Source organism: Aphidius gifuensis, linkage group LG5 (assembly GCF_014905175.1).
Source record: "Aphidius gifuensis isolate YNYX2018 linkage group LG5, ASM1490517v1, whole genome shotgun sequence".
NCBI classification, from domain to species: domain Eukaryota; kingdom Metazoa; phylum Arthropoda; class Insecta; order Hymenoptera; family Braconidae; genus Aphidius; species Aphidius gifuensis.
In genome coordinates this window covers 14,570,211-14,598,086 of record NC_057792.1, presented here as the reverse complement: position 1 = coordinate 14,598,086, position 27,876 = coordinate 14,570,211, and the positions used below count along the sequence as shown (strand labels likewise).

General features: G+C 24.3%; 8 protein-coding genes across 40 annotated transcripts in view; 5 read left to right on the top strand and 3 right to left on the bottom strand.

Annotated features, from left to right (window-relative positions):
* The window catches only part of LOC122857705 (MAP7 domain-containing protein 2), an 87,162-nt gene extending 78,922 nt beyond the window's left edge, over nucleotides 1-8,240 (top strand). For 14 of the 32 annotated variants that reach the window (XM_044160022.1, XM_044160015.1, XM_044160017.1 and 11 more), the window contains 8 exons: nucleotides 614-796; nucleotides 1,630-2,088; nucleotides 3,059-3,241; nucleotides 3,610-4,429; nucleotides 4,507-4,642; nucleotides 4,793-5,124; nucleotides 7,025-7,242; nucleotides 7,355-8,240. In XM_044160022.1, coding sequence (XP_044015957.1) covers nucleotides 614-796; nucleotides 1,630-2,088; nucleotides 3,059-3,241; nucleotides 3,610-4,429; nucleotides 4,507-4,642; nucleotides 4,793-5,124; nucleotides 7,025-7,242; nucleotides 7,355-7,368 — 2,345 coding nt within the window. In that variant the 3' untranslated portion in view covers nucleotides 7,369-8,240. The remainder of the gene's footprint in view (nucleotides 1-613; nucleotides 797-1,629; nucleotides 2,089-3,058; nucleotides 3,242-3,609; nucleotides 4,430-4,506; nucleotides 4,643-4,792; nucleotides 5,125-7,024; nucleotides 7,243-7,354) is intronic. The other 18 variants (XM_044160029.1, XM_044160030.1, XM_044160027.1 and 15 more) reach the window with 6 other exon arrangements.
* Nucleotides 8,241-8,730: 490 nt separating this feature from the next.
* LOC122857719 (transcription factor MafK) lies at nucleotides 8,731-9,660 on the top strand. The gene is made up of 2 exons (XM_044160050.1): nucleotides 8,731-8,961; nucleotides 9,295-9,660. The coding sequence occupies exons 1-2, from the start codon at nucleotides 8,935-8,937 to the stop codon at nucleotides 9,658-9,660; spliced, it is 393 nt and encodes a 130-aa protein (XP_044015985.1). The 5' UTR covers nucleotides 8,731-8,934.
* Nucleotides 9,661-9,805: 145 nt separating this feature from the next.
* Nucleotides 9,806-11,314, bottom strand: LOC122857718 (tRNA (cytosine(38)-C(5))-methyltransferase). The gene is made up of 2 exons (XM_044160049.1): nucleotides 10,856-11,314; nucleotides 9,806-10,778 (listed from the first exon to the last, which is right to left on the bottom strand). The coding sequence occupies exons 1-2, from the start codon at nucleotides 10,914-10,916 to the stop codon at nucleotides 9,808-9,810; spliced, it is 1,032 nt and encodes a 343-aa protein (XP_044015984.1). The 5' UTR covers nucleotides 10,917-11,314; the 3' UTR covers nucleotides 9,806-9,807.
* Nucleotides 11,315-11,521: 207 nt separating this feature from the next.
* On the bottom strand, nucleotides 11,522-12,705 carry LOC122856464 (lipase member H-like). Its single transcript, XM_044158135.1, has 4 exons — nucleotides 12,663-12,705; nucleotides 12,256-12,590; nucleotides 11,820-12,177; nucleotides 11,522-11,742 (listed from the first exon to the last, which is right to left on the bottom strand). The coding sequence occupies exons 1-4, from the start codon at nucleotides 12,691-12,693 to the stop codon at nucleotides 11,522-11,524; spliced, it is 945 nt and encodes a 314-aa protein (XP_044014070.1). The 5' UTR covers nucleotides 12,694-12,705.
* Nucleotides 12,706-14,850: 2,145 nt separating this feature from the next.
* Nucleotides 14,851-20,040, top strand: LOC122857701 (protein PFC0760c-like). Its single transcript, XM_044159998.1, has 6 exons — nucleotides 14,851-15,014; nucleotides 15,189-15,397; nucleotides 15,493-15,582; nucleotides 15,882-16,343; nucleotides 18,635-18,870; nucleotides 18,951-20,040. Exons 2-6 carry the CDS (start codon nucleotides 15,193-15,195, stop codon nucleotides 19,713-19,715), a joined length of 1,758 nt encoding a protein of 585 aa, XP_044015933.1. The 5' UTR covers nucleotides 14,851-15,014; nucleotides 15,189-15,192; the 3' UTR covers nucleotides 19,716-20,040.
* A 136-nt stretch (nucleotides 20,041-20,176) lies between these two features.
* LOC122857703 (methylglutaconyl-CoA hydratase, mitochondrial) lies at nucleotides 20,177-21,887 on the top strand. The gene is made up of 2 exons (XM_044160000.1): nucleotides 20,177-21,489; nucleotides 21,579-21,887. Exons 1-2 carry the CDS (start codon nucleotides 20,756-20,758, stop codon nucleotides 21,736-21,738), a joined length of 894 nt encoding a protein of 297 aa, XP_044015935.1. The 5' UTR covers nucleotides 20,177-20,755; the 3' UTR covers nucleotides 21,739-21,887.
* Nucleotides 21,888-21,958: 71 nt separating this feature from the next.
* LOC122857704 (phosphomannomutase 2) lies at nucleotides 21,959-25,614 on the bottom strand. 2 transcript variants are annotated; one of them, XM_044160001.1, is made up of 6 exons: nucleotides 25,468-25,614; nucleotides 25,216-25,374; nucleotides 23,021-23,065; nucleotides 22,608-22,884; nucleotides 22,281-22,548; nucleotides 21,959-22,218 (listed from the first exon to the last, which is right to left on the bottom strand). In XM_044160001.1, exons 3-6 carry the CDS (start codon nucleotides 23,059-23,061, stop codon nucleotides 21,959-21,961), a joined length of 846 nt encoding a protein of 281 aa, XP_044015936.1. In that variant the 5' UTR covers nucleotides 23,062-23,065; nucleotides 25,216-25,374; nucleotides 25,468-25,614. The 2 variants fall into 2 exon arrangements, with proteins under 2 accessions (XP_044015936.1, XP_044015937.1); XM_044160002.1 differs by lacking the exons at nucleotides 25,216-25,374; nucleotides 25,468-25,614 and adding an exon at nucleotides 23,193-23,301.
* On the top strand, nucleotides 23,328-25,183 carry LOC122857702 (N-sulphoglucosamine sulphohydrolase). Its single transcript, XM_044159999.1, has 3 exons — nucleotides 23,328-23,559; nucleotides 23,627-23,756; nucleotides 23,817-25,183. The coding sequence occupies exons 1-3, from the start codon at nucleotides 23,466-23,468 to the stop codon at nucleotides 25,096-25,098; spliced, it is 1,506 nt and encodes a 501-aa protein (XP_044015934.1). The 5' UTR covers nucleotides 23,328-23,465; the 3' UTR covers nucleotides 25,099-25,183.
* Nucleotides 25,615-27,876: the final 2,262 nt, after the last annotated feature.

Here is a 27,876-nt window from a genome sequence, read left to right as displayed (position 1 = left end):
TTTTTCAATTTTTTTTTTGTCTCTTGGATTTATCTCTGGGCTGGCTAGATGGTTATTTTTTTTTTCATTTTAATCTACTTTGCATGACCATGAAATTAAGGTTTAACCTTAACCCCACCCTGTTTTATTTATTTATTTATTTACAGTTGAATATAAACCACTGATTTTAAATAATTTATTTAATTTATAAATATGTTAATAATGATTTATCCTTAGTAGCATAAATCACGCCTTTTATTATTATTTTAATCAATTTTTTGTATATAAATTAATTTATATCATGCACACAAACAATTATTCTGCTTAGTTGCACAATTATTTTTCACATTTTCGTGTCACATTTACTCATGGAAATTAAAAGATAAAATTATAAAAATTTTAAAAATAAATATAGAAAGTGAAGAGGAAAATATTTTTAAATAAAAAATAGTGAAAAAAGAAATTTTAGGAATGATAAATATGTGAGAGAAAAAATAAAATGCAACAGCAACCAGAATGAGGAAAAATTAAGAAAAAAAAATTTCATAGAAAAAAGAAGAAACGAAATATAAGGAAATATGTTGGTTTTTCTTTTTGTTTTATTTTTTTTTCGGATGGTTGAATTTGTTTGCAGATATGAGAATGTCCTCGTCTATGTATGAGGTATTCAATTGGAATTCTAGTCCCGATCCTTCATTAACACAAGTTAAAAATAAAAGAGTCAACTTATCACTACCACCGACAAGTGACAACTTAGATTATGATGAAAAAATTGATTGTGAGATAAGACGCTCAACAATTCATCGGGCAACCAGCGGTGAGTTGGCCGAATTCAACGTCTCAATTCAATTGAAGACTTTGATCTGCATCCGGGAATATCATTACTTCATATTTTAAATATTTATTATTTTTTTTTAATCATTCATTTATTCACACAGCTTTTATTTATTATTTTTTTTCATTTTATCATAATTAAATTATTATTTTTTTATTTGCAAAAACAAAAAAATGAAAAAAAAAAAACTTTAATTTTTGTAAATGCATATTGCTCGTTAGGATTTTCACGCTCGTTATGCATTTAGCATTAAATATCATTCACAGCCAGCATGGATCAAAACTTTACAGCTAAATTACTCACACTTCAACATCAAAAAAAAAAAAAAAAAATTATAACATGCGCTTTATTTTTAATTTTATCCCAATTTTTTATTTAATTTTATTAGTCCTGCTATTTTCAGCATGAGCAAAGAAGAAAATAAAATACGTTTTGTTTAGTTTATTACTATAAGTATTTTAACATTTGTCAACGACAATGAATTTAGTTCATGTCGGGGAAAATGTTTTGATGCTTATTATCAAAGTTTTCTTTATGATGCATAGATAAAAACTTTAGTATAAAAATAATTTACTATAAAAATTAACAGCTATTAATAATTTATAATATTTTCTTTGTTAATTTAAATTTTAAACAATGAATTTTATGTTTATTTTTTGATTAATTTGTGTGTAAATTTTGTTTGTTATTTTTTGTTGTGAATTTGTTTATAAATTTTTGTGGATTTTGTTTTGGAATAATTGATTGTTATTTTTTCGATTGGTGGTTTGGTAATGATGAACATGTAGTATTTTTAAGACATCCAACATTTACAGGTGATGATAATGATGGAAGTCCAAGTACACCAAGTTCATCATGTGTACGTGTTAATCGTAGAAGAACAGATTTGATGCCAACAATACCATCACCACGTGATGGACCACCAACATCACGTAGTTCAAGTGCGAAAGCCTTCAATCGTTCACCAGGTAGGACATATTCAATGTCGCGATTGGATCAACTTTCACAACCAAGAAAAATACGTGAACTTGATACACTTGTTGAACAAAAAAATAATCAACAAAATCAAACATACAATGGAAACCAAAATTTTGGTTCAAATAGCATGAGTCGAAGCATGTCACATTTAGCTGCAACTGGTTCATCAAAATATCTTAAACGTTCTGATAATTCACGTAGCATGAGTACATTACCAGGTGTTACAGTACCAAGACAAACTAGAGCTGAAAAATTACGTAAAAAAGCACGTGAACAACAGTCACAACAGACACAAGGTAAGACTGGTAATTGTTTGCTCAACTCTTCAATTTTTTTAAAAAACAAAAATATTTAAAAATCAATACAACATAAAGTAAAACTAATTAAACGATTTAAATAATTTCCTCGACAAATTGTAATTTTTATCTAGTAAAAATTGTAAAAGTAAAAGCTGAATTTATTTTATAATTTAAATAATAATATTTAATCATTTAAATAATATTTTTTTGTAAAATATGAGTTGGGTATACAAGTACTTATTTGCATGATTTTTTTGGACAAAAAAAAAAAATTGTTAATCAATTTCAATCCTATGATTATGGAATTATTTAAATAAATTATAAAATTATTTTTTTCAATCTTTTATAATAGTTAACTAACAATAATTTTTTATATTTTAAATTTATATCTCAATAATCATTATTGCTTGAAAACTGATTAACAATAGTTTTTAATAAAAAAACATTACACTGGCTCAACTCTCCATGGGACCAGGTGAAGGTAAAACAATTTTCAACAAACAAACTTATGCTGAACACCCGGTAAGCTTTTAACATTTTTTTTTTTTGTTTTTTTTAGCTCAAAGAAATTATATAAACTTGTGTTTAATGTGCAATATATATATTTTTTTATAATTTCTTTATAGTTTATATAATTTCTTAATTATTTTTTTTAACTGCTAAACTAAATCCACAAGAGTTGTCGACAAATTGGTGATGGTTATGACTAGAATATAATAATATTTTTAATTTTTGTTTGTGATTGTGTGTGCCTCTTATCACTGAGGGTGTGGTTTATTTTCTTTTCTTTTTTTTTTTTTCTCATTCTTCATAATTAATAATAAAAATTTGGTAAATTAATTTTAATAATATTCAATAATAATAATAATAAAATAGTTTATAAAAAAATTAGTTGAATAAAAATTTATATAATATTGTATAAAATTGATAATTAAATGGTGAAAAAAAAAATAATGTGGATACATAGGTGTACGAAGTGGTGAGGTGACACCAAACAGCCCATCGAGACCACACAGTTCAATGAGCCAACAGAGTAATAGCAGTTTTGCAAGCAGTAATGTCAATCTACGTCCACGTACAACAACAACACCACGACGTCCAAGACCCGCATCAATTGCTGGTACTGGTGTTACAGTAACTGAACGAAATTGTGAGCATCGTAACTTTATCAATTATTCATTAGTGACAATGAACAAACAAAAAAAAAAAAGAGAAAAAAAAATTAAACTACAAACAAAATTTACAATAAACTTACTTTTTGTTTTTGTTTTTATTTTTTTTATTTTTCAGTAAAGTTTAACGAAGTAGAAAAAATAATAAAACACAATGTCGTAACTCAAATATTTTAATGATAATATGACAAAGGATTAATTTATAATTTTTGTATTTATTTTTTATTAAATTATTAATGATAAATATTGCACATTTAAATATAAAGTTTAAATTATTTTTTTTTTATGTATAGAGTAATTATAATTAATGATTAGTTGTTAATATTTTGTTGTTTGATTTTTGAAGATTCTGAGTTGAGAGGAACAACAAAAGATTCAAAACCACCACTGCCAAAGGTACATACAACTCCAAAGAAGCCATCAACACCTAAAACAAGTGGTGATACACCGAAAAAACATAATGAAAGATTAATTAAAAGTGCAAAAGCATCACCACGTGTTACACCAAAAGCAACACCATTACAAAGTCCTGGTAATGAACAACCACCATTAATACGTCAACATACTACTGAAATAATTAAAAGTACTAGTGATATTAAAGATACTGTTAAAATAAAAACATTGGATGATAAATATGATGAAAAAAAAGATCAAGGAAGTGAAAAAAATATTATTAGTAATAATATGAATAATTCAGTAACATTATTATCAGATGTAACAACAAATGGTGCTAATGGAATACAAAAACCTGATAAAAAAAATGATAATGATGTTGAGAGTGATGAAGTTGTTGATATGTCAGCTTCAATGATATCAAAAATACGTATAACAACTGAGGAAGAAGCTAAAGCAGCATTAGCTGAACGTAGAAAACTTGCACGTGAACAAGCTGAACGTGAAGCTGAACTTGAACGTCAAAGACTTGAAGAGGAAGAACGTCTTGAAGAACAAAGACAACGTGCTGAAGAAGAACAACAAAGACGTCTTGAAATTGAAACAATACGTTTAGCAAATGAAGCCAGAGAAGCTGAAGAACAAAGATTACAAATTGCTATTGAAGATGCTAAACGTCGTGAAGAAGAAGATAGAAAAAGACGTGAAGAAGAAGCACGTCAAAAAATTGAAAAAGAAGAAGCTGATAAAAAAGCACGTGAAGAAGCTGAAAGGTATATTTAATTATTAAATATTTATCTTGTAATGTTTAATTTATATTTTATAATAAATACTATATTTATTTATTTAGGCAAAGACTGGAAATGATTGAAAGACAGAAAAAAGAAGAAGAAGAACGTATTGCAAGACGTAAACGTGTTGAAGCAATTATGAAAAGAACTCGTGGTGGTGGTGGTAATGGTAGTCAAGTCAATACACCAACAAAGGTAAATTTTAAATTAATTAACAATTAATAATTTAAAACTAAAAAAACAACAACGCAACAACAATGTTTGACTTTTTTTTTTTTTAAATAACTTGTAGTAATGATAAAATATTCTGCATAGAGTTTTTATTTGTTGTGTAAATTTTTACAGGGTGATAATGGTGATGTTGATAAATCAAAAGATCACAGTCCAATTGAAGATAATAAAATTGAATCTGTTAAAGTTGATGATGTTATGACTGCTAGTTTAATAACCGAAGCAAGTCAACAATTAATTAATGTCGAAAAACAATCATTAGCTGATGATATTAATAACACAACTGATATTGTACGTAATGGTACAACTCATAGTAATGGAATAAATGAAACAAATAAAATATTACTTGATACCAATCAAGAAAATGGTGATGGTGCTTTAAATGGTCATCACAATAATCATGGAAATGGTATCAATACCCAAATAACACTGGATAATGCCACTGTGTAAGTACTTCTTTTTAAAAAAACAAAAAAAAAAAAAACATTATAATCAAAGTGCAGATAATAAGAATTTAATAAAATCGAAAATTTAAAAAAAGATATTTTTTTTTCTTTTAGTCTTATTATCAAAGCTAAATTGATTTTAAAAAATAATTATAAAAAAAATAAAAAACAAATATAGAGTGCATGATTGAATATAAAAAAGAAATAAAAAAAAATAAATAATATTCTATTCTGTACAGCCAATCACTACCAAACAAAACTGAAATAATAATAAATAAATAATAATAAATTAAATGTATTAAAATTGGCCAATTGGCAATCGAGTATATTATTAAAATATCGTTACGACTTATCACTAATTAGCTCAGTTAATTCAACGACAAAATAATGCCTATAAATGTTATTAATTAATTGTTCTTTGAAAATTATTATAATATTAATTCAATTATTAAAAGCAGATTAATATTAAATAATAATAATGTAAATGGTACGTGATTGAGTCAATGCATCAATGAAGAATTAAATTGATTAATGATGCGCACATTTTTAAAAAAATAATCTGCTTTTCCAGTGATACTGTCAATACTGTTTTATGATTTAATTAAAATGTGCTTTGAATATGTTATTTAATAGTAATAATAATAATAATCATGAAATAATAATTATTTTCTTTGAGCTTTATTAAAATGAAAAAAATAAATGAAAAAAAAAAAAATTGTGTGTTAACATTTTGTTTTGAGGATAAAAAAATGAAAAATTATATAAATAATATTAAAAAATTGTTCATTTTGATTTGAATGAATCAAATAGAATTAAAAAAAAAAAGAAAAAATTATAGTGTACATTGCAAAAGTAGCCGAAAAAGGATTATATAAATGAAAATGAAAATTTAAAATTTAAATGATTAATTTCACAATTGTTTTATGAGTGCTATTAATTGTTAACTAGAGTATCACAATCTTTATACTATTGTATATTATTATTAACAATTTATAATGATATATTTTATAATTTGTAATGATAAATTTAATGTATTTTTAAAAAATAGATACAATAATTTTTGTGCTAGTTGACGAGCTTATGATTATTATAATTAATTTCTTTTTGTTTTTTTTTATTTTTATTTTATAATAAACGTAAATAATGCATTTGAAATATTAAAAATATAAAAATTATGTGCGTATATTTAGCCTTGTTATTTAAATGAAAAAAAATAATGCATTTGTGTCATATATTTAATAAATGAAAAATAAAATAAAGCACTAATGTTAATTTTAAAAATGCTCCACCTACAGTGTTTAACAATATTATCGTGACAAATAATTTTTATTGTAAATAATGTAAAGATAAATAATTGATAGCATATAAACAACAACAACAACAACAACTATTATTTGTAAATAATTTCAAGAAAAACCTTGTTATTGCATGAATATTTTTCCTCGTATTTTTTTTATATTTTTCATTTCCAATTTAGAAGAATATTTAAATCCAAGTTTTATGCTTTTTTATTGTAAAACAGTTTGTCATATTTGTGTGTGGATGTGTGTGTGTATTTATTTATTTATTTATTTTTTCGTTAAGTAAATCTGCGTTTGCAAAATATTTAAATATTTTGCTGTGCATTTGTTTGTTGTTTGTTAATAATTAAATTAATATTTAATTTTTAGACGAGTTTTAAAAATGTAAAAAAAGTTTCGATTGTTTTATTATATCTAACAATATTGATATAAATATTTAAATATTATTAAATTATTAAATCTCAAATTGAATTTTAAATAGATAATATTCAACGTTTTATAGTTAGTCTATAAAAAATAGTACAATTATTATTTTACACTTAGATTATTATTATTTATTATTTATATTTTTATTTGGTTTTTATTTTTTGTTTCTATAGAAAAAACAACGTAACGAACAACCTGTTAGATTTATCAGAATTTGATACATTATCTAAAGCTCCAATTATGGAAATAAGAAGAAATATTGATAATGATGATACAATTAATTCAAATTTAAATCCTATGGTCAATCCATTTGCACCTCCAACAACAAATGAAAATACAAATCCATTTCAGGATAGTTTTACAAAGACTCAGGAGATAAATCAAGTTCCAGGTAAATTTATTAAACTTGTATTACTTATTTCAAATTAAAAAAATAAAATAAACAAATATATATTTTAATGATTTAAAAATTCTATAATGTTCAAATATATTTTCTGTTTCAGATCTTTTGTCATAAAGTTATCACAAAAAACTTCAATGATGAAGAGAAAATAATAAATATATATTTAATTAATACCAGTTTGCTCATGGCAAGCGTTTAGGTAAAAATCACGATTACAAAAATTTTAATAAATAATAATAAAAAATAAATAAAAAAAATCAAGGGATTAAAATATAAGCAACCCCCAAGCAAAATATTAAAATTGGAATGATGATGAATGATACTCGAGATGTGTAAATAAATAAAAAAAAAGAAAGAAATAATTAAAAAGAATAAAAATAAATAAATTAACGCGACGGTTCAAATAAAACGAGCCCTTGTTCATCAAACGGACAATTAATTAAAAAATTATAAACAAATAAAAACAACAAGAAGAAAAAAAAAACAACAACACCAACAACATCGTAAATGCTGAATAAAATAAATAAAATTTTAATCATGTAATCATTGTTGGATTAAAAATGAAAAGAAAAAAAAAATGTAAAATTATATATAATGTTAATTAAAGTATAAAATAATTAATGATGATTACTGTGAAAAATAATAAAATTATAAAAAAAAATAAAACAAATACATGTAGATGAATGTGAAAATTTTAAAACCAGAAAAACTGGATTTTAGATACTAACTTTTTAGAAAAAAAAAAAAAATATATACATTATCAGATCATAACATTTATTTATAACAATATTTCAATTGAAAATAAATAAATAAAAAACTAATTACACACATACACACTCATACACAGCTGTACCTTAGTGCATAACAAAAAGAAAAAAAAAAAATCGAAATCTCAATTTAATTATTCATTGTTTATTTTATTTTTTATGAAACACTAGTCAAGTTATGTTATTGTTCATTATCCTTTATCCTTATCAGTCCTTTTTAACAATATTAATTTGAATTTTTTTTTTATTAATTATGAGTTAGTATTTCTTTTATCTGTTTTTTTTTTAAATGGATCATAAAAAAATGGTCTTATTTTTATCGAAATACATATTTCTAGATTAATTTTATTAATTAATTATTAATTTTTAAGAAAAATTTATGATATTTTATCAAAATATTAATGATTATTGTTAAATATTAAATAATATAACATAAAAATATCATTAATATTGTCAAAAAGTAAGAAAATTTAAGAGAAAAAATTAACTTGATGTAAAAAAAAAAAATACGAAATACATATTGAAATCTGTAATCGAATATTTTCTTGATGAATCATTAATAAAAATTTCATCTTATTAATAATAAAAAAAATTATAAATAACAATATAATAATAAAAAATTTATTTGTCAGAATGTTATTTTATTTGAATTTTTTGATTTTTTAATTTGTTTTTTTTTTTCTTCTGGTTATACTTCCAAGGTTTAATTAAATTCTCATCCAGGTATATGGTGCTCTCACTGTGTTGATGTTGATCAATAGATAGAAGGGAAAAAATCATCTTCCATCTCACTTTAGCATTTACTAATGATGACAAAGCAATTTTGTTTTGTAAAAAAAAAACATAAAGACAAGAACTTTTACTGTTCTCTTTTTGAAATTATTAAGTGACAAAAATTATTATTCTCCAGAGTATGGATGGTAAAATGCCACATGACATGGTAAGTTTATATTGTTTCAATTAATTTTAAAAAATAAAATATATTTGTGTTTACATTTGGCTTCCATCTTTGTCTCTCAATCTGTCAAATATTTTGTTTACTTGTATCAACTCAGCATCAACATTAAATACATTCGAAAATGTCAAAAGATCATAATAATACTTGAATATCATCATCAATTACTTAAAAAACAATAAAACAATTGATTAATAATTAAAAATACACAAATTATTAATTAAATATCAAACTAACCTAAAAATTAAATGTCAAAAAAATCAAATTTCTAGTATGTTTGTTTTGTTATTTATCATCAATGTTGATTGAATGTTTCAGGAACCATTATCACCAGGTCCATGTCTAGACATAAGCGATGATGAGCTAGTGTCAATATCAGTACGTGATTTAAATCGTCAATTAAAATTACGTGGTTTAACTCGTGATGAAATTGTTCGAATGAAACAACGTCGTAGAACATTAAAAAATCGTGGATATGCAGCAAGTTGTAGAATAAAACGTATTGAACAAAAAGATGAATTAGAAACTGAAAAAACACAAGAATACAGAGACATGGAAGCAATGCAAGAAGACAATAACCGAATGAGAGAAGAAGTTCAAGCTTGGCATGGAAAATATCAAGCATTAAAAAAATTTGCAATGGAAAGAAAAATTGTTATTCCTCCAGAATTACAAACAATGTAAAATAATTTATTAATAATTTTATATATTAAACAAACAAACAAATAAATTAAATATTATCAAAGGGTATTAACACATTGGGTTTATGTATTAAAGAAAATACAAATAAAAACAATCGAAACAATTGAAATGTTTTTTTAATGATAATTTCTATTGTTGATTAAGAAGATAAATTAATTGACTAACAACATGTACATTAATTGAATTACCAAGTAGCCTGTATTTTTGTTTCTTTGTGATATCATTGGGAAAAGTAAAGTCATCAGGAAAACACATTAATTGCGAGACTTGTTTTGGTGAAAAATATCTCAATTTAAGTGTTTTTATCAGCTCCATGTTGTCATTTGATTTATCATTGTGAATTTTTAGATCTTTGGTGATTTTTTTAACAGTGTCACTTGATAATGGTGAGTACACAGAGCCAGTACCTTCAGCATATGTTGGATAAGCTTTGGTAAAGCAACACGAACCCTTAGAGTCTGGGCTTCGTATGTCCAACACATTGAATCTTTTTTCTAAAGTATTTTCAGGTATCAGATACATATTTTCATCAGACAAATCATCAAGTGAAATGAAGTCTTTTAACGTCATGTCATTTGTAAATTTTCTAGGCAATATTTCTTGTATTTGTTGGGGAATATTGTCAACAAGTGATGAATCATTAAATATAAATTTAAGACCTTTTCTTTTAGCCAACAAATAATAACGTCGTCTACTATTTGGTACACCAAATTGACAAGGACTTAAAATTAATTCTTTGTAATTGAATGAATCATTGATAGCCTTGATAACGAAATCTCTTGTTTCTGATTTTTCAAAACCTACAACATTTTCAAGAATAATGTAATTTAAATTTGATAAATTTTTAATTATTTCTAATACTTGAAATAAGGAATTTGTTCGAGCATCAGCTTTGTCCTTTTGTAGACCAACCCTGGTGAATGGCTGACAAGGTGGACTCATCAATATTGTATCAATATTTAATTCTTTTATATCATCTAAATTAAGTGCCTCAATATTTTTATTCAGCACATTTGTTGATGGATGATTATGTTTATAAACTGAATTTGCTATTGTGTTTATTTCAATTGCTGCTATTATTTCACCAGGTACTCCACTTTCTATAAAAAAATTCAATATTTTAACAGATAAATAATCATGTTTATTGTTTTTTTATAATTATCATTATTCTATTTACCTTTCAGGGCATAATGCATGCCTCCAATTCCACTGTACAATTCTAAAATCCTCATTTTCATGTATTTTTTTTTATTAATTATTAAATTATTTATAATTAATTATGTAACGAATTGTTTAACAAAAAATAATTCAAAAATTATTAGATTTTTGTGTATACACAATAATATAACCTGAAAATTTTATTATTATTTACAAGTGTACGAGGCGAAAGCTCGGGAAAGCAAGGTAAAATTTCAGAAAATTTGACATTTGTATTAGGAGTTTAGAATACACGAGTAGTATTTTCCCGAAGCAACAGTGAGCAATCTACTCTGTTGATTTCTTGTGCTCCTGATACATACACCGTGAATTTTGGCTCTGTTTGGCTCTATAATAATTCATTTACTGATCGCAGCATCATCATGGCGCTGCTAGAGAACAGTGCTATTTTTTAAAACGCGAATAAACATTAACTTATCAACGCGAATAAATATTTTTTAATAACTAAAATGACAAATATACATTAGAATATATTACGAGTAAATTAAAAATAATATTATAAATTAATTATCTTAAATAAAAACTATTTATTGAATGCTCCATCGCCAAGGAAAAATAATTTTTTTTTTCTATCACAAAACAAATTACAATGTTTATTTTTTCAAATTGTAAATTATTTATTATTTTAAAATTGATTCTGTCCATATGGAGATTTTTTATTTGTCTTTAAATAATATACACCCTTACTTTTTGTTGATATATCATGTCCAACATAAATTTTTTTTCCATTTTTACATTTTTGTTTTTTGTATTCTTTCCAACTATCACATTTTGTTGCAAGCATTGAAGTAGGATATTCAAATGAATCACTATATAAATCCAGTACTCTCAAATGTCCACAATAAACTATTCAAAAAAAATAATATAAATTAATTATTTAAATAAAAAAACAAATGGAATTATTTGTTAGAAAAATTACTAACGTTTATTTATAATAAAACATCCAGGTTGTCGACAACCACCACCATTTGGATAAATATCAACATGTCCAACTTCTTTGGCAATTCCTGTATAATCAGTACATGTATGAATAACATCAACAAATTCAGCATCAGATGGATCAAGTTGTAAGCTCAAATCATTGTTATTTTCAAAGCCTGGACCTGCTGGATCAAGTCCTGTAATTCTTCCAATTTTACCAATTTTTTCATTTATAAAAAATGCACCAATTGAACCAGCAATATGACTTCCAAGGCTATGACCAAGTATATGAATATTTTTTACATCAACATTATTATTTAGAGTAAATTTTAATAATAATTTTGCCATTTCTTCACCAATCTATTATTCAAAAAATAAACAAACAACAGCTATCATAAAAAAAAAGAATTCATTATTATTTATTTTTAAATAACTCACTGGTTTTATTTTTTTAACAACAGCTAAATAATTTATACTTGTAGATAATGATTCCCATCCAGCAACAACAATATTACAATCATAATATTTCAAATAATTATCACGTAATTTTTCAATCCATTCTTTACCTGGATCATCTCTCCACCCGTGAATGATAATTTTAATACTTTTATTCAAATCAATGTCAATGTAACTAATATTTTGTGGATTTTTAATATCAATTCCATCACTTTGATTAAGACTATGATACAAATGTAATGTTATGTCAATTTCATTGACATATGATGAATATAAAACATCAGTATTATTTGCACTGATATTAATAATTATAAAACCTTTTTTAAATTAAAAATTAATTCCTATTAATAAATCAGTAGATGGTTATTTTTTTAGCTCAATTTTCTTACCAAAAATGATGAAACAAAATATTCGTGGCATTCTTGACAATGTTCTAAAATAAATTGTTCGAAATATCGATCATTTAATGATCAACCAATAATCTGATTATATAATTTTTATCTATTATCTGATTAAAAGTATTTTTACGTTTTTTTTTTCATTTAAAATGTATTGTGAATTTTTTAAAAATGATTTTTATCTATTTAAGAATATTTTATCTTTGTTTAAAATGGGTCAATGATGAAAAAATTTAATTCAATGTTTAGATAAGTTTTTTTTATTTATTTAAATAAATTTATTTTTAATATTATATTAATTTTAATACATGCGTGTTAATGTATATTAAAAAAATTAAATATATATTTGAATTAATTGCAGTTTGTTATTGAATAAACCAGGAACAATTGAAATATTTTTAAAAAAATAAAAATTATGATAAATGTGATTTTACTGATATATATAAAATAGAGGTAATTACTAGGAAGTTATTAAAATAATTACAAGTAATGTCATTTAATTTTTGTTCATAAAATAAAATAATAATTTGTAAATATATAAAATAAATTATAATAATAATAATTTGTTGGTTTTTTTAAAAAATTATAAAATTATGAAAATTAATACAAAATTTTATAAATTTTTTTCACACTTATTAATAATTTAAAAATCCTTTTTTTATTGTTTTAAATATTCATATCAATTTTTAAATCATCATCATAAATCATGATTATTAAATTACATAAATTTTTATAAAAAAAATTGTCACGCAATTTGCACATTTACGGAAATAATTTTTGTTATTTTCATTTTACAAATAATAAATAAAATAATTTAAATTTAATTTCAAGGTTGATGATTTTCATGGTAATTGAAAATTGCATTGTTTTTTAAAATATTTTCTTTGACATAGTAAATTTATTTAATAATATTATTCTATATTTAAAAACAATAAATTGAAATAATATATTCCAATATAAACTATTTAATTCATTATCTATTTATTGTTAAGATTTATAATTAAACAATAAAAATTTATATTCATACAAATAGATTGCAATTAATCAAATAATAACATCCTAGAAAGTTTTAAATTAAATTAATTTAAATAAAAAAAAAAATATGCAATTAATATTAAAATAATAATTTATATAAATAAACAAAATGAAAGGTTGCATATTGTTTCTTATGATAGTCACAAAGTCATACAATTTATCTTTCTACATCCGTAGATGTTGATTAGTAATTCCCATCAGCGTTCGGTGCGTCGGACTACTTCCTTCAAGCGTACATACTGACACCAAATCCTATATATAAAATACACCAAACCGTTGTCGATGAAGCTGAGATGGTATTCACAACTATCACCAGACAAAACAACTCATGCACAATCATGCACAACAAAAAAAAAATAAAATCACATACAAAACAATGTAAAAAAAAAAAAAACTCTATTTGCTAAAATTTATTTTATCGAAAAATATAAAAGTACTTGCTGTTTAAAAAAAATTTCCAAAAATCAAAAAAAGTAGGTCAACAATTTGACACTGTTTTAATTTTATTCAAATTTTTTTTTCTCCTTGAAATTAAATGTTCGAAATAAAAAGCATTTCTAACAAAAATCCTTAAGAATTCTCATTAACACAAAAATCCTAAAATTATTCAAATTTATTAATTTTTTTTTTTTTACAGTTAGATGAGCCAATTTATTATTTACTCATTATATTATTATTATTTGTTTTAAATATTATACCAATTTATTTTCAATTTTTAATGAATGAAGAATTTTTTAGTGAAAGCACATCGCGAAAATGAAAAAAAAAAAAAATGAAAAATCTTTATCATCATCATGTGATGTGTCACATGTGAATTTTTTTTTGAGACTAATGATGATATATTAAATAACTGTTAGAATGATTGATTAAAATGTATAAATAAATTGAATAAATATTTTATGCTTTAAAGTCCAAAAAAAAAATTGATTTATAATGATTTAAAATAGTAATTTGTAAAATAAAAGAGATAGTAAAACATAAAAGTAAAGCATAAAAATGGATGATAAAATAATGTAAATATATTGATGATGAGTAGTCATGAATAAAGTCATTGCTAGTGAATATTATTGAAGTAAAATGACTGGTGGAAGAGGAAGTTATGGTGGATAGACTGGTTAGGTAGAGATATAAGAGGCAGTCTGAACAGCAGCTCGCCTGTTTCACACTCTCACCTTGTTGAAGGAAGGTGTCTTCCTCCTCTTATATTAAAAAAAAAAAAAAACATTTTTTTTTAAACTCAGTTAATCGTGATTTAATTGTGTCAATATATATATTATTTTTTTTACCATCAAGTTAACAAACAAGGAGGTGAGTTGAATCAAAAAAAGAAAAATAATATCTAAATTTTTTTTGTCTTTTTTTTCAAATTCAGTGCTACGATCATTTAAAAGTGATTTAAAAAAAAAAATATAATTGTATAATATTGTGAATATTAAGGATTGATAGAAAAAAAAAAAAAAAATTAAATTAATAAATTTTTAGAACCATGAAGACAGTGGTGGTGATATTATTCTTGACAATTGGATGTTTTGCATTATTGGCAAATTCAACACCAATTAAAAAATCAAATGATCAGGTAAAAAAATCAGCTGAAAATATATCATCAAGACAAGCAGCAGTAGCAGCACCACCAGCAGCTGATGATGATGACGATGATGATGATGATGAAGATGACATTGCATCAATTGCCGGTAAAAATAAATAAATTTTCAAAAAAAAAAAACTATTTTTTAAATTATACAATTATGTTTTTTGTTATTTATATTTAATTTTCTTATTTTCCAAGTTGATGAAGATGACGATGATGATGATGATGACGATGATGATGACGACGATGATGACATTATTGAACGTTTATTTGAAGGAATTCTTGGGGGTAAATATAAACTATATTTATATATATCGCACAAGTATGATACCGTTATAATATGCTCGTGTAACACGAAAGAAAAAAAAAAAAATTTGTAACGGTACAAGAAGCTTCAGGCATCGTTAAAATTAACATAATTCAGTGTCCTTATAGCCATGTGTCCTACTTTGGTCTTTGACCTACATACCTGAGAAAAAAAAATAAATTCCTTATAAATTAAAAAACTATTTTTTTGATGGAATAACTTTCATCAATATTATTTTTGTAATATGCTTATTAATGAATAATTAATTATTTTTTTAAAGACGATGAAGATGATGATGATGATGATGTAAAACCAGTTGAACCATTGGTACAAGCAGCAAGTCCAGTACAAACACTACCAGTTTCAGTTCAAAGTGATTTAAATACAGCAGCAGCAGCAGTAGCAAGTGAAAATTTTGGTAATCAAGCTGATGCTGTAGCCAGTGGTGAAGCTGGATCAGTTGAAGATGAAGATAAACCACAAGAACAATCATTACCAGTTGGTTCACCAGTTGATAATAGTTTAAGTCATGCAACTGTTCTCCAACCAATTCAACAAGTAGCAGCAATACCAGCACAAGCAACAAGTAGTGATGATGACGACGATGATGATGATGATGATGACGAAGAAGATCTTGATATTGATATTACTGGAGATGAAGATAGTGATGAAGATGATGATGATGATGATGAAGATGATGATGGTGATGATCTTAGTGATCTTGCTGGTGCAAGAGCTGCACGTGAGTTCAAGGGCAAGACTAAGAAACACACTAACAACAATCGTTCGCGTAAACATGGGCGTGGTAAAAGTCTGAAAACAAAAAAAACACCAGCTACAATTAAATAAGTTTTTTTTTAAATAATTTGTCTAAATTTAATTTAATTTTTTTTTGCTTTTTTTTTTTGGCTTTTTTATTGGACAAATTTATCATGATTTTAATGATAAAAAAAAAAAAGGGAAAATTTAAAAAAATATTTTTTAATAATTGATTGAATTTTTATAATTTTTTTTTTTTAAATTTATTTATTTATTTATTTAATTGTTGATAAAATTCAAAGAATATTTTATCTAAAAGACAAGCGTGAATTTTTTTTTTTTTTTTTTCCTATTTATTTATTAACAATCAATAATATTTTTTTTCCATATATTTATTTATTTATATATTTATTTTGACTCGTGCTTTGATTGCACTAATTAATTATCACATACAGTGACTGAATTAGAAGATGAAAAAAAAAAAAAAAAAAAATTCTAATTAAATGCGTTAAAATGCCAAGCTTTGGTGACGTCACAAGTTGATAATAAAATATTTTCCTCCCAATAGAAAATTAATAATGAAAAAAAAAAAAAAAAGAAAATTTAACAATAAATATTATTTTAAGCTTTTTCAAAATTTTTTTAGACAGAAATTGATGAAAAAAATTGTCAATTACTACAAAACAAACAAACGTAAAAGAAAAATATTGTAATTTTTTGAAAAAATAATAAAAATATATATAAAAAAATGTACAGAGACGTTGTTAGACTTAAAATTACAAAACGGAAAAAAACTCCACAAAATAATATTAACCAGAATCAAAAAAAAATATAGATAATTTATGATTAAAAAAAAAAAAATATTAATAAAACAAAAAAAAATTGTGTTGATTATTTTATTTAGCTCGAGATATGTGCTTTGTCCAGATATTCACGGTGTTACAGTATATAATTTGCCGATATATTTATTAACGTGACGTGCCGAACGCTCAAGCATTTTAACGTAATTAAAAATAATTTAAAAAAAAAATTTAATTATTAAATAAATAATAGCAGGTGATTTAGACAAATTCGGTTTGACTGTAGACTGTAACAAAGTGTAACTGGACAGAACCATACTCGACATAGAAAAATCCAAAAAAAGAAAAAAAGAAAATCCAAAATCCATTTCTAATTATCCCAATCATATTTCTAAGAAATTACCAAAAAAAAATTCCTTTAATTACATCTTTTTAATGCTTAAAAAATCGAGATAAAAAATAAAAATTATCCGTCAGATTTCAATGGGTCAAATGTTGAAAAAGAAAGTAATTTTTTTTAAGTAAATAAAATGAAAAAAAAAAAAAAAAGAAAGAGAGATCTTCAGGGACAGTTGAGGTCATGCTACCTGATTAGTGCTTCAAGGGAAAAGATATTCGAAAATATTCAATTGGCTTTCACCAGGGCGTTTCTTCATTCGAAATAATCGACGTTCCATTGAAATGATTATTTAAGAAATGAAAAATATATTGAGGCCAGTGACCCGGAATAAAAATATCAGGAAAATAAATAAATCCGACCCTGACCCAGTTAAATCTTCAATTACCTCGATCTTGAATTCCGTCTTTAATTTTAGTTATTATTATTATTTTATTTTTTTTTTCAAATAACAACAAGTTTATTTAAAGTTTTTATTTATTTTCCATTTCTCTCCCTTAATGGTCATTCAATTGTTGTTTAAAATTCAAATTATAATTTATTATTATTATTAGAAATTAGCTACAATTAATTGAATAAATAAATAATTGTTTGAAGTATTCAGCTGGATGGGAGATAAAAAAAAAAACAAGTTGAAAAAATGTTGTTGAGGCCGATGACCCACATTTTGATACCAGTTTGGTCAGAAGATTAACGCCCTGTTAATATTGTTATGGGGAGTAAGAGCAATAAGTAGGCTCCCTCATTTCCTTTTTCCTCTGCTGCACCTCAATTTTCCTTAATTTCTAATGTCGTCAACAACATCATTACAATTACCAATACAATTTCCACTTGATATTTTTCAATTGAAAATTCATTTAAACTTGAAGAAATTTAAATTTTGTTTTTATCTGAAAACATTATTGTTGGCACTGACTTTTTCTTCAAGGATAAAATGAGGTCATAACCTTGGACTCTTATATGACCTCAACATGAATGAGGATATTGAGATGATGAAAAAAAATTAACAATTTAAATAATTAAAAAAAAAAAAATGAGATTATATAAATAAAAATAAATAATGAATTTTTTCAACAGGTGGAATGGAATCACCCGAGACAAATGATGTATCAGTATCAGCAATTTATGTTGCAAAATATAATCGTTTTGTTGACAATATACTCTCAAGAATAAATAACATATTGGAAAAAAAATATAATCCAGTTATGGTTAGACTATCAAGTCCAGCAAGTAAATCAAACAAGTCAAAAACAAATAAAAAAAGTAAAAAAAATAAAACAAAATTACTAAGTCGTAATGATGCTAATACAAATGTAAGTTTTACATACAATTAATAATGATAAATTTAATTTATAAAATAAAAGTTAAATAATTGTTTTTTTTTTTTCATTAGGAATCAACAACATTATCAACAACTGAAAATCAAAAAATTGAAACGAATTTAACTGAATCATTTGATAATACATTGTCAAGTAGAAAATCATCAACAAAACCAGTTAGAAAATCAAATAAAAAAAAGAATAAAAATAAAACAAAAACATCATTATCAACAACATCATCACCATTAACAACAACATTAAAAACAACAACAAAAAAGCCAAAATTATCATCAACATTATCGCCAATTAAAAAGAAACAAAACAATAATAATAAAACTAAAAAATTAAAATCACGTGCACGTGCAACATTATATGGTTTACCAACATTAAAAAGATCTGGTGATGTATCAGTTAATATGATGAGTAATCATACAACAATACGTACAAAATTTAGTCTTGGTCCATTGATATTAAAAGTTGAAAAAGAATTTGGTAGATCAAATAAAAAAGAATTACGAAGTGCAACAGCAACAACTGCTGAAATGTCTGGTAAATTAAGTTTACGTGTGATGAATGGTGGTGCTGCAACACTACATTCAATACGTGTGTTACAACCAAAACAAGTGAGAATTGATAGTAAAGATGATCATGATCGTACACGTGAATTTGTATGGCGTAGATCATCACATATTGCACATGTTGTATCACAAAAATTATCATCAGCAACAAGATCAATGCTAAGACCACCACCATTGATAACAACAACATCCACAACAGCAACCACAACATCACCAATACCAATATCAACATCACCACCATCAACAGCATCAATTGTCTAAATAACTCTTTTTCCTCTTTTTATTCATTTCTTCTTTCCATTTGACAAATAATTATTGCCATTGATAATTTTGTGTACTTAATACTATCATTATTTATCCATTGTTTATTTATTTTATTTTATTATTTATTTTTTTTTTTTTTCTGCATTATGATTGCTAATATTTATTTATTCATAAATTTCTGTGAAGGCTGATCCGTTTCATGATAATTATTGTAAATATTGTATTTTTTTTTTTTTTTAAATAAAAAATTATTTATTTATTTAAATGTAATTGTAAATTTTAATAATCAAAAGTAAATAAATTGAAATTTTTTAAATTAAAATTTGACCTTTTTTTTTAATCGAAAAAAAATTTTAAAAAATATAATTTCTCTGTATTATCAACAATTGTTAATGATGGATTTTAAAATAACAATAATAGTAATTTATTTGAATATTATTACGTCTGTATAATATTATTATAATTATTATATTTTCAATGCCATTTGTGTAATAATTTTTTTTATTTTTTATAATTGCGATAAAAGACAACACCTAGAAGGAAAACTTGAAAAACAAATAACGCGTTTTATTATTTTTTAATTATCAAAACATAATTAAATCGTTGAAATAAACTTTAAACTGTTTTGTAATATTTTTTTTTGTTTGTTTAAATAATAATAATTATTATTTAATTAGTGATTATATTATTGATTGGTTGGCATATTTGTGGTGTGATAAGTATTTTTGATTTCTCCTATTTCTTTAAATCAAGTCTTTTTCCACCTCTTCGCATCATTAAAAGCCATTATCTCTCTTTTTTTTTTTCTTATTTTTTTAATTCATATACACTGACACACAAGTCGTATTAAAACCACAAGATAATAAACTCAGCACTTTGAGTTCAAGTCCAGTGCTATTTCAAATAAACAACCAGACAACATCTTAATTCGAAAAAATAAAAACAAAAACAAAAAAGTAAGTTTTAATTATATAAAAAGAAAAAAATTAATCTACAACAATAAAAATTACAAATAAATAAATTACATAAAAATAAAAATGTCAATTTTAACTAAAAAAACACATTTAATTTATGCTAAATTATCATCAACATTAATGCGAATGTCAACAAGAATAGTTAATGATAAATCACGTGATATTAAAATAAATTATCTTGATGGTAAAGAAAATGGTATTGCTGTATTAGGATTAAATCGTCATGAAACACGTAATGCATTTTCACGTAAACTTGTTGATGAATTTTCATCATCATTATCAATTCTACGTAATGATGATAAAATACGTATATTAATAATACGTAGTTTAGTACCAAATATATTTTGTGCTGGTGCTGATTTACGTGAACGTACAAAAATGAATAATGATGATGATATTGAAAAATTTGTAACATCATTAAGAAATTTAATGAATGATGTTGAACATATGCCAATACCAGTTATATCAGCAATTGATGGTGTTGCACTTGGTGGTGGTCTTGAATTAGCATTAGCAAGTGATATTAGAACAACTGTTTATGATGCTAAAATTGGTTTAGTTGAAACAAAGCTAGCAATAATACCTGGTGCTGGTGGTACACAAAGATTACCAAGATTAATTGGTCCATCAAAAGCTAAAGAGTTGATATTTACATCAAGAATATTTGATGGTAAACAAGCTGAAAATATGGGAATTGTTAATTGTGCTGTTGAACAAAATAATAATGGTGATGGTGCTTATCAAGCTGCACTTAATATTGCCAGAGAAATATTACCAAATGGTCCAATTGGTGTTAGGTAATACACGTCTTTTGTCTTTTTTATTTTCGAAAAATTATGTGCTTTAATATAAATATTTACTATGTCTGTAATTTTGTTTTATTAAGAATGGCCAAAGCTGCAATAACAAGAGGCTTTGAGGTTCCTCTTCATGATGGCATGGAAGTGGAAAAAGAATGCTATGGACAGCTACTTAATACTCGTGATAGAATTGAAGGACTTGCTGCTTTTGCTGCAAAAAGAGTTCCAATTTATCAAGGATGCTAAAATAATTTTGATTTAAAAAAAAAGAAATATATAAATTAATTTTTTGTTAATTTTTTTTTATATAATTTATAATGCAAGTTTTAATAAATAAAATTTATAAATATCATTTTGATTGTTTATCATTTTAACTATTTATTAATAATGCTGCAAGAATATATACTTTTTTTTTTCATCTATAATAACAGTATTATAAATTATTAATTACATAGCCAAAAATTAATTACAAACACTGTGTTGGTGGACCTTTGCTAAATGTTTCATTTAAAATATTAACAAGTGTTTTAATTTGTTGAATGGTATCATCAGGTCCAGTAACACGATGACCAATTGTTAAACCACTTTCATAAATTTCGTAATCATTACCACCTTCATGAGTCTTATCACCAAAGAAATGAATTTCGTCGTAATTATCATCAACGTATCTCAGACAATATGTCTTGTCCCAACCAATTGGAAATATATCAAATGATATTTGTCCACCTAATTAAACATATAAATCAATTAATAAATGTTTGTAAAATTATTAAAAAATAAATAATTACCAATACTGTAAGTTAATGCAAGATCTGGAAATTCTTTTTTCAATGCTTGTATAAATTTTTCACGAATTTTATGCTCTTTGTCGTATTCATAAAATTGTAGTCTTTCTTTTTGACTACAATTTCTACCAACTGGTGATACGTTCAACATGCCACTTCGAAATTCAATGAATGTACCACGTTTAAATGGCAATTTTATTTTTGATATATACTCAAGACAATAGTCAATTAAATTTTGTAAAACATCCTCACCAATTGCATCTTGAATTGTCTGTAAATAATAATATGTAAATTAAATTTGTTATGCTATTGTTTATTTATTTTTATTACCTCACTAGAAAGTTTTTGTCCATTTTTATATGCTGTTAAACCATTCTCAGCAAAGACATATTTATATTTATCAAATATATTATTTTCACCTAATTGTTCTTGTATTTTGACTAAATCAGAACCACCAACAACTCCAATATCAAATTTTTCAGTTTTTGATATATCTTGTAGAAATTTATCAACTTTAGCATCAATTTTTTGTCTTGGTGGAGTCAATGTTCCATCAACATCAAAAAGACAAATTATTTTTTTAGACATGATTCTATTTGTTGACAATCTATAACAAGTATTAAAAATATTTTAATTAATAAAATGCCAATTGTAATAATTGTAATTAAATTTTATAATAAAAAATAATATCATAAATTATTTATAATTTATATGACAATAATAAACAAAGTATATTTATTAACCTGTAAAATTGACAATGATTTATCAACTTAGTAAACAGCATAAGCCTTGAATTAAATAAAAAATTAATTATTAAAACAAATTTAAATCAACTTACAATAATTTGTTATTGTTAAATGAAAAAAAAAAATAAATTATAATCCAGAATTAAAACAACAAATGAATACTGTTTACAAGTGGAAAAAAAAAGTAAATTAACGTGACAGTAAACGTGGCATGTGACTTGGTAAGAATTGAGTAAAAAAAATATAAAAAAACAGATATCTAGGTAGGGCAGTGAGAGGAATGACGAATCAGTAATTTTTTTCTCAACGACTGCGCACTTTGAAGCGCAGTTAACAAACACAACTGTCTACCCTGAATATTAAACAACAAATAAATAATAAACATAAACATTTGTATAATCAAGATAACATATTAGCATATTAATTAAAAAAATTATTAACAATGATAACAAGATGCTTGTTGTTGATGATCCAGTTGATTCTAATCAACCATCTGGTATCTGGAGAAGAACAAAAAAATGTTCTACTATTACTAGGTATCATAGAAAAAAATTAAATATACTTTCGAAATAAATGATGATATTAATTTACTGTTGATTATAGCTGATGATGCTGGTTTTGAAATGGGAGCATATAGAAATAAAATTTGTCAAACACCAAATTTAGATAAACTTGCTAAAGAAAGTCTGATATTTAACAATGCATACACATCAGCAAGCAGCTGTTCTCCAAGGTAAATAATTTAAAAAACATCTAAATTTAATGTAATAATAATTATTTTTTGATAAACCAGTCGTTCATCATTATTAACTGGTCTACCAAGTCATCAAAATGGCATGTATGGTTTACATCAAGGTGTCCATCATTTCCAATCATTTAATAACATTCAAAGTTTACCAAAAATTCTTAAAAAAAATAATATACGAACTGGTATTATTGGAAAAAAACATGTTGGTCCAGATAGTGTTTATCCATTTGATTATTCTTATACAGAAAAAAATCATTCAATACTACAAGTTGGACGTAATATCACAAATATAAAATTACTAGTTAGAAATTTTTTAACTGAGCATAAAAATGTTAATAAGCCATTCTTTTTGTATGTTGCTTTTCATGATCCACATCGTTGTGGTCATACAAATCCAGAGTATGGTAATTTTTGTGAAAAATTTGGTAATGGTGATGTGGGAATGGGTAAAATTGAAGATTGGTCACCAGTGTATTATCAATGGGACCAAGTTGAAGTACCATATTACGTACAAGATACTGAAGAAGCAAGACGTGATATATCTTCACAATATACAACAATATCACGTCTTGATCAGGGTATTGGTCTGGTGCTAAAAGAACTTGATGATGCTGGTTATAAAAATAATACACTTGTTATTTATTCAAGTGACAATGGTCCACCATTTCCAAATGGTAGAACAAATCTTTATGATCCTGGTATGGCTGAGCCACTGCTAATATCATCACCAATACATAAAAGCAAAAATAATCAAGTAACATACAAGCTAACATCATTGCTAGATATTGTACCAACAGTTCTTGATTGGTACAATATTAAAAATAAAAAGAAATTTAAATTAACTGGTAAATCATTGTTGCCACTGTTTGTCAATGATACAAGTGATGATGATATTGTTTATGCCAGTCAGACACATCATGAAGTAACAATGTATTATCCAATGAGAGTTGTGAGAACTAAAAAATATAAGCTCATTCATAATTTAAACTATGGCATGAATTTTCCAATTGATCAGGATTTTTATTTGTCACCAACTTTCCAGGATATTTTAAATCGTACTAGATATAATTTATCATTGCCATGGTATAAAACTTTGAAGACATATTACAAAAGACCAGAATGGGAATTTTACAATTTAAAAAATGATCCAAACGAAATTAATAATGTTATTAATAAAATGTCAGTTAAAAAAATTGTAAATGATTTGAAAGTTAAATTATTTAATTGGCAAAATATTACAAATGATCCATGGATTTGTTCACCAAATGGGGTGCTTGAACCAGTTGATGGTGATAAAAATCATCAACATTGTATGACAATTTTTTAAAGTAATGATGATTTTGTTTTGTTTTTTCTTTGAGAGATACTTTTTTTATGAGATTGTATTATTGAGATTTTATATAATAAATGTTTTTTATTTACAAATGTTTTTCTTTTGACTTACTTGAGAGATTATTCAATGTGCATGTGTCACACGTGATGCTGATAAATTTTTTATCTCTTTGTCGTTTTTCATAAGAGCTTTTGTGATTTTTTTAACAAATATTGCTGATTTGTTTGCTGTCAGTTCTGCAGCATTTAGGTCCATTGACATTTCATTCATCTCGATTAAAAAACATGGAAATATATTTGTTTATTAAATTGATTAAACGCTATTAAAAAAATAAAACACAAAAAAATAAATTATTTAACTTACAGATTGTTTATATCCAAGATATCTGTTATATTTTAGATTATTGTTATAAATTTCTTTAATTTGTATTAATAACACGACACTTAGCAACATTACACTAAAAATTATAAATGTATTTATATTATTAATATATCTAAATGTTAACATTATTATAATTTAATATGCAGTTATTAAACGTCATTATTATTGTTGATTATGTCAATATTTTTTTTTGTAAACAAACAAGGCTATATTTTTTTATTACTATTATTATTATATTTATTGTTTTGATGTACACTTGTAAATCAAGCCAACAGATGTCGTGAAAAATAGCTGATGATAGAGTAGGTATCTGCTGATGATTTTTTAAAAAATGAAAAATTTTAAATATCAATTATAGATATTTTACGAGGATCACTAGTCACTACGTATCAATTGTATTATTTGATAAATCAAGATTTAATATACTACAAATTATAGCATGAACTGAAAATTTATCAATTTTACAATTTAAAGTTTGTAAATTTCTTAATGGTGTTATTAAATCAACAAGTTTATTTTGACTTTCACGACCAAGTGGATTATAACTGAGATCTAAAACACGCATTGATAATGGAATGAATAAACCATTGTAATCAATGTCACAACATTGTAAATATAATTCTTGTAGTGATGATAAGTTAACAAGTGTCAAGTATCTTATAATATGTATACCACTTCTTAACTAATTCATTTTGATGCTGAATAATTTTATTGTAAATTATTCATTGATTTTATTCTCAATAGATAGTATGTATCTGTTCTGAATTGACTGGTGCGTTGAATTACTCTGTCAAACTTGCAGTTAAATTAAATTGCAGTGAGATATATGCAAGTTTAACAAAGAAATTCAACACACCAGTCAATCCAGAAAATTATATTGGATAAGAAAAAACGATTGACAACTTTCTTAAAAAAATTTCGACTAATGCGCACGTTAAATCTTGATTGACACTAATGCAGTAGTATTCAAAAGTGTCTAGTATTTACTCTTGAGTGTACTAGTATATACCCTTGAACACTAGTACTCTTGGATAATTTATAATACTATATTCAAGAGTATAATGGTATTCAAGAGACCAGATGGTGAAATTACCATGATAAAAATAATTTCTGCGGCCAAAAATATGAGAAAATCGGAATAAGTCAGAGATAATCAGAATAAATGCAGATTTTTTGTTTTACTCCGATTTTTCTCCGAAATTTCAATTTAACAATATGTGGAAAAATATCGGAAGAAAACAGAAAAATTTCGGAGAAAAATCGAAGAATATCGAAGAAATCATTTCCACAATTCCACCGCAGGGTAAACTGTAAGTTGAATATTAATCAATAATATCTTGAACGAATTTTTTTTATCATTTTCAGTTGCAAGTATTTATCTTTATCTCTAATGAATTGTTTATATGAAATATATACATTATTAATGTTATTTTTATTTTACAGTGTTGTTCGATACAAACTTAACGTCAATTTTGTCAAAGATGATGAAAAAACATATCTTCTTTGGCGGCCGGAAACAACAGTGTTTCTACTTAAACCATTGTTTACTTTTTTTTAGTGCAACGAGAAAAAGTATTTATATAACAATATAAATAAATTAGTTTAAAAAATTAATTTATTATTAATAATTATTTAAATTATTTAATGATTTTTAATTTATACATAATTTATTATTATGAAATTCAATTATAGCTATATCAAAGATCAAACTTTTTTGAATAAATTTTTAAAGATTAGTCATACATTTAAGAAAAATTCCACTGAGCTTGTTCCTTTTTTTTTTTATTTTGCTGACTTACTGAACAGTTTCTTTTTTTATAAATAAAAAAAAAAATTAATATTATATTTATAAAAATGTATAAACATTAAATAAATAGTAATTTTAAAAAAGTAGTTTCAAGTTTATTTTAATTTATTTATAAATTAAATTAACAAATATTCTATCCAGAAAAAAATATTCAATTTTTTTTATTTAAATTTTGACGATTTGATTACACGACATTAAATCTACTTATTTTTTTTTTGACTATATTTTTATTGACAACAACTAGCATTAATTTTAGAACATGAATTTTTTTTACTTTTTATCAAATAATTCTATAAAAACAAAACGACGGTTTTTCAGTTTCCTACAAGTAATCCATAAAAAAAAAAAAGTTTTCCTGTTGTCATTTTCAAGTTCAGATATCAACCACAATGAAAAAAAATGCGTGATAATCGTCGCACGTGTTTTCACTCTATAGTTTTCTCTCTTTAGTCTTCTTGGTTTTCCAAGCATTTCCAAGGTCCATGTGACAACTGACGCAACTGATCCAACTGACATTCTGCTTCCACAGTCCCACGTTGTCTAGCAGTTTAATCTGTTGTTAATAACAAAATTAATATTAATGA

Coding starts and splice junctions, on each gene's coding strand:
- LOC122857702 (XM_044159999.1), top strand. CDS start 23,466: ATGATAACAAGATGCTTGTTGTTGATGATCCAGTTGATTCTAATCAAC. Junction 23,560..23,626: donor AAATGTTCTACTATTACTAG/GTATCATAGAAA, acceptor TGTTGATTATAG/CTGATGATGCTGGTTTTGAA. Junction 23,757..23,816: donor GCAAGCAGCTGTTCTCCAAG/GTAAATAATTTA, acceptor TTGATAAACCAG/TCGTTCATCATTATTAACTG.
- LOC122856464 (XM_044158135.1), bottom strand. CDS start 12,693: ATGCCACGAATATTTTGTTTCATCATTTTTG. Junction 12,591..12,662: donor ATTTTGTTTCATCATTTTTG/GTAAGAAAATTG, acceptor AATTTAAAAAAG/GTTTTATAATTATTAATATC. Junction 11,743..11,819: donor ATGTTTTATTATAAATAAAC/GTTAGTAATTTT, acceptor TTTTTTGAATAG/TTTATTGTGGACATTTGAGA.
- LOC122857719 (XM_044160050.1), top strand. CDS start 8,935: ATGGATGGTAAAATGCCACATGACATG. Junction 8,962..9,294: donor GTAAAATGCCACATGACATG/GTAAGTTTATAT, acceptor TGAATGTTTCAG/GAACCATTATCACCAGGTCC.
- LOC122857703 (XM_044160000.1), top strand. CDS start 20,756: ATGTCAATTTTAACTAAAAAAACACATTTAATTTATGCTAAATTATCA. Junction 21,490..21,578: donor AATGGTCCAATTGGTGTTAG/GTAATACACGTC, acceptor TGTTTTATTAAG/AATGGCCAAAGCTGCAATAA.
- LOC122857701 (XM_044159998.1), top strand. CDS start 15,193: ATGAAGACAGTGGTGGTGATATTATTCTTGACAATTGGATGTTTTGCA. Junction 15,398..15,492: donor TGACATTGCATCAATTGCCG/GTAAAAATAAAT, acceptor TTATTTTCCAAG/TTGATGAAGATGACGATGAT. Junction 16,344..18,634: donor TGCTGGTGCAAGAGCTGCAC/GTGAGTTCAAGG, acceptor TTTTTTCAACAG/GTGGAATGGAATCACCCGAG.
- LOC122857718 (XM_044160049.1), bottom strand. CDS start 10,916: ATGAAAATGAGGATTTTAGAATTGTACAGTGGAATTGGAGGCATGCAT. Junction 10,779..10,855: donor CATGCATTATGCCCTGAAAG/GTAAATAGAATA, acceptor ATTTTTTTATAG/AAAGTGGAGTACCTGGTGAA.
- LOC122857704 (XM_044160001.1), bottom strand. CDS start 23,061: ATGCTGTTTACTAAGTTGATAAATCATTGTCAATTTTACAG. Junction 22,885..23,020: donor AATCATTGTCAATTTTACAG/GTTAATAAATAT, acceptor TACTTGTTATAG/ATTGTCAACAAATAGAATCA. Junction 22,549..22,607: donor GACAAAAACTTTCTAGTGAG/GTAATAAAAATA, acceptor TATTATTTACAG/ACAATTCAAGATGCAATTGG.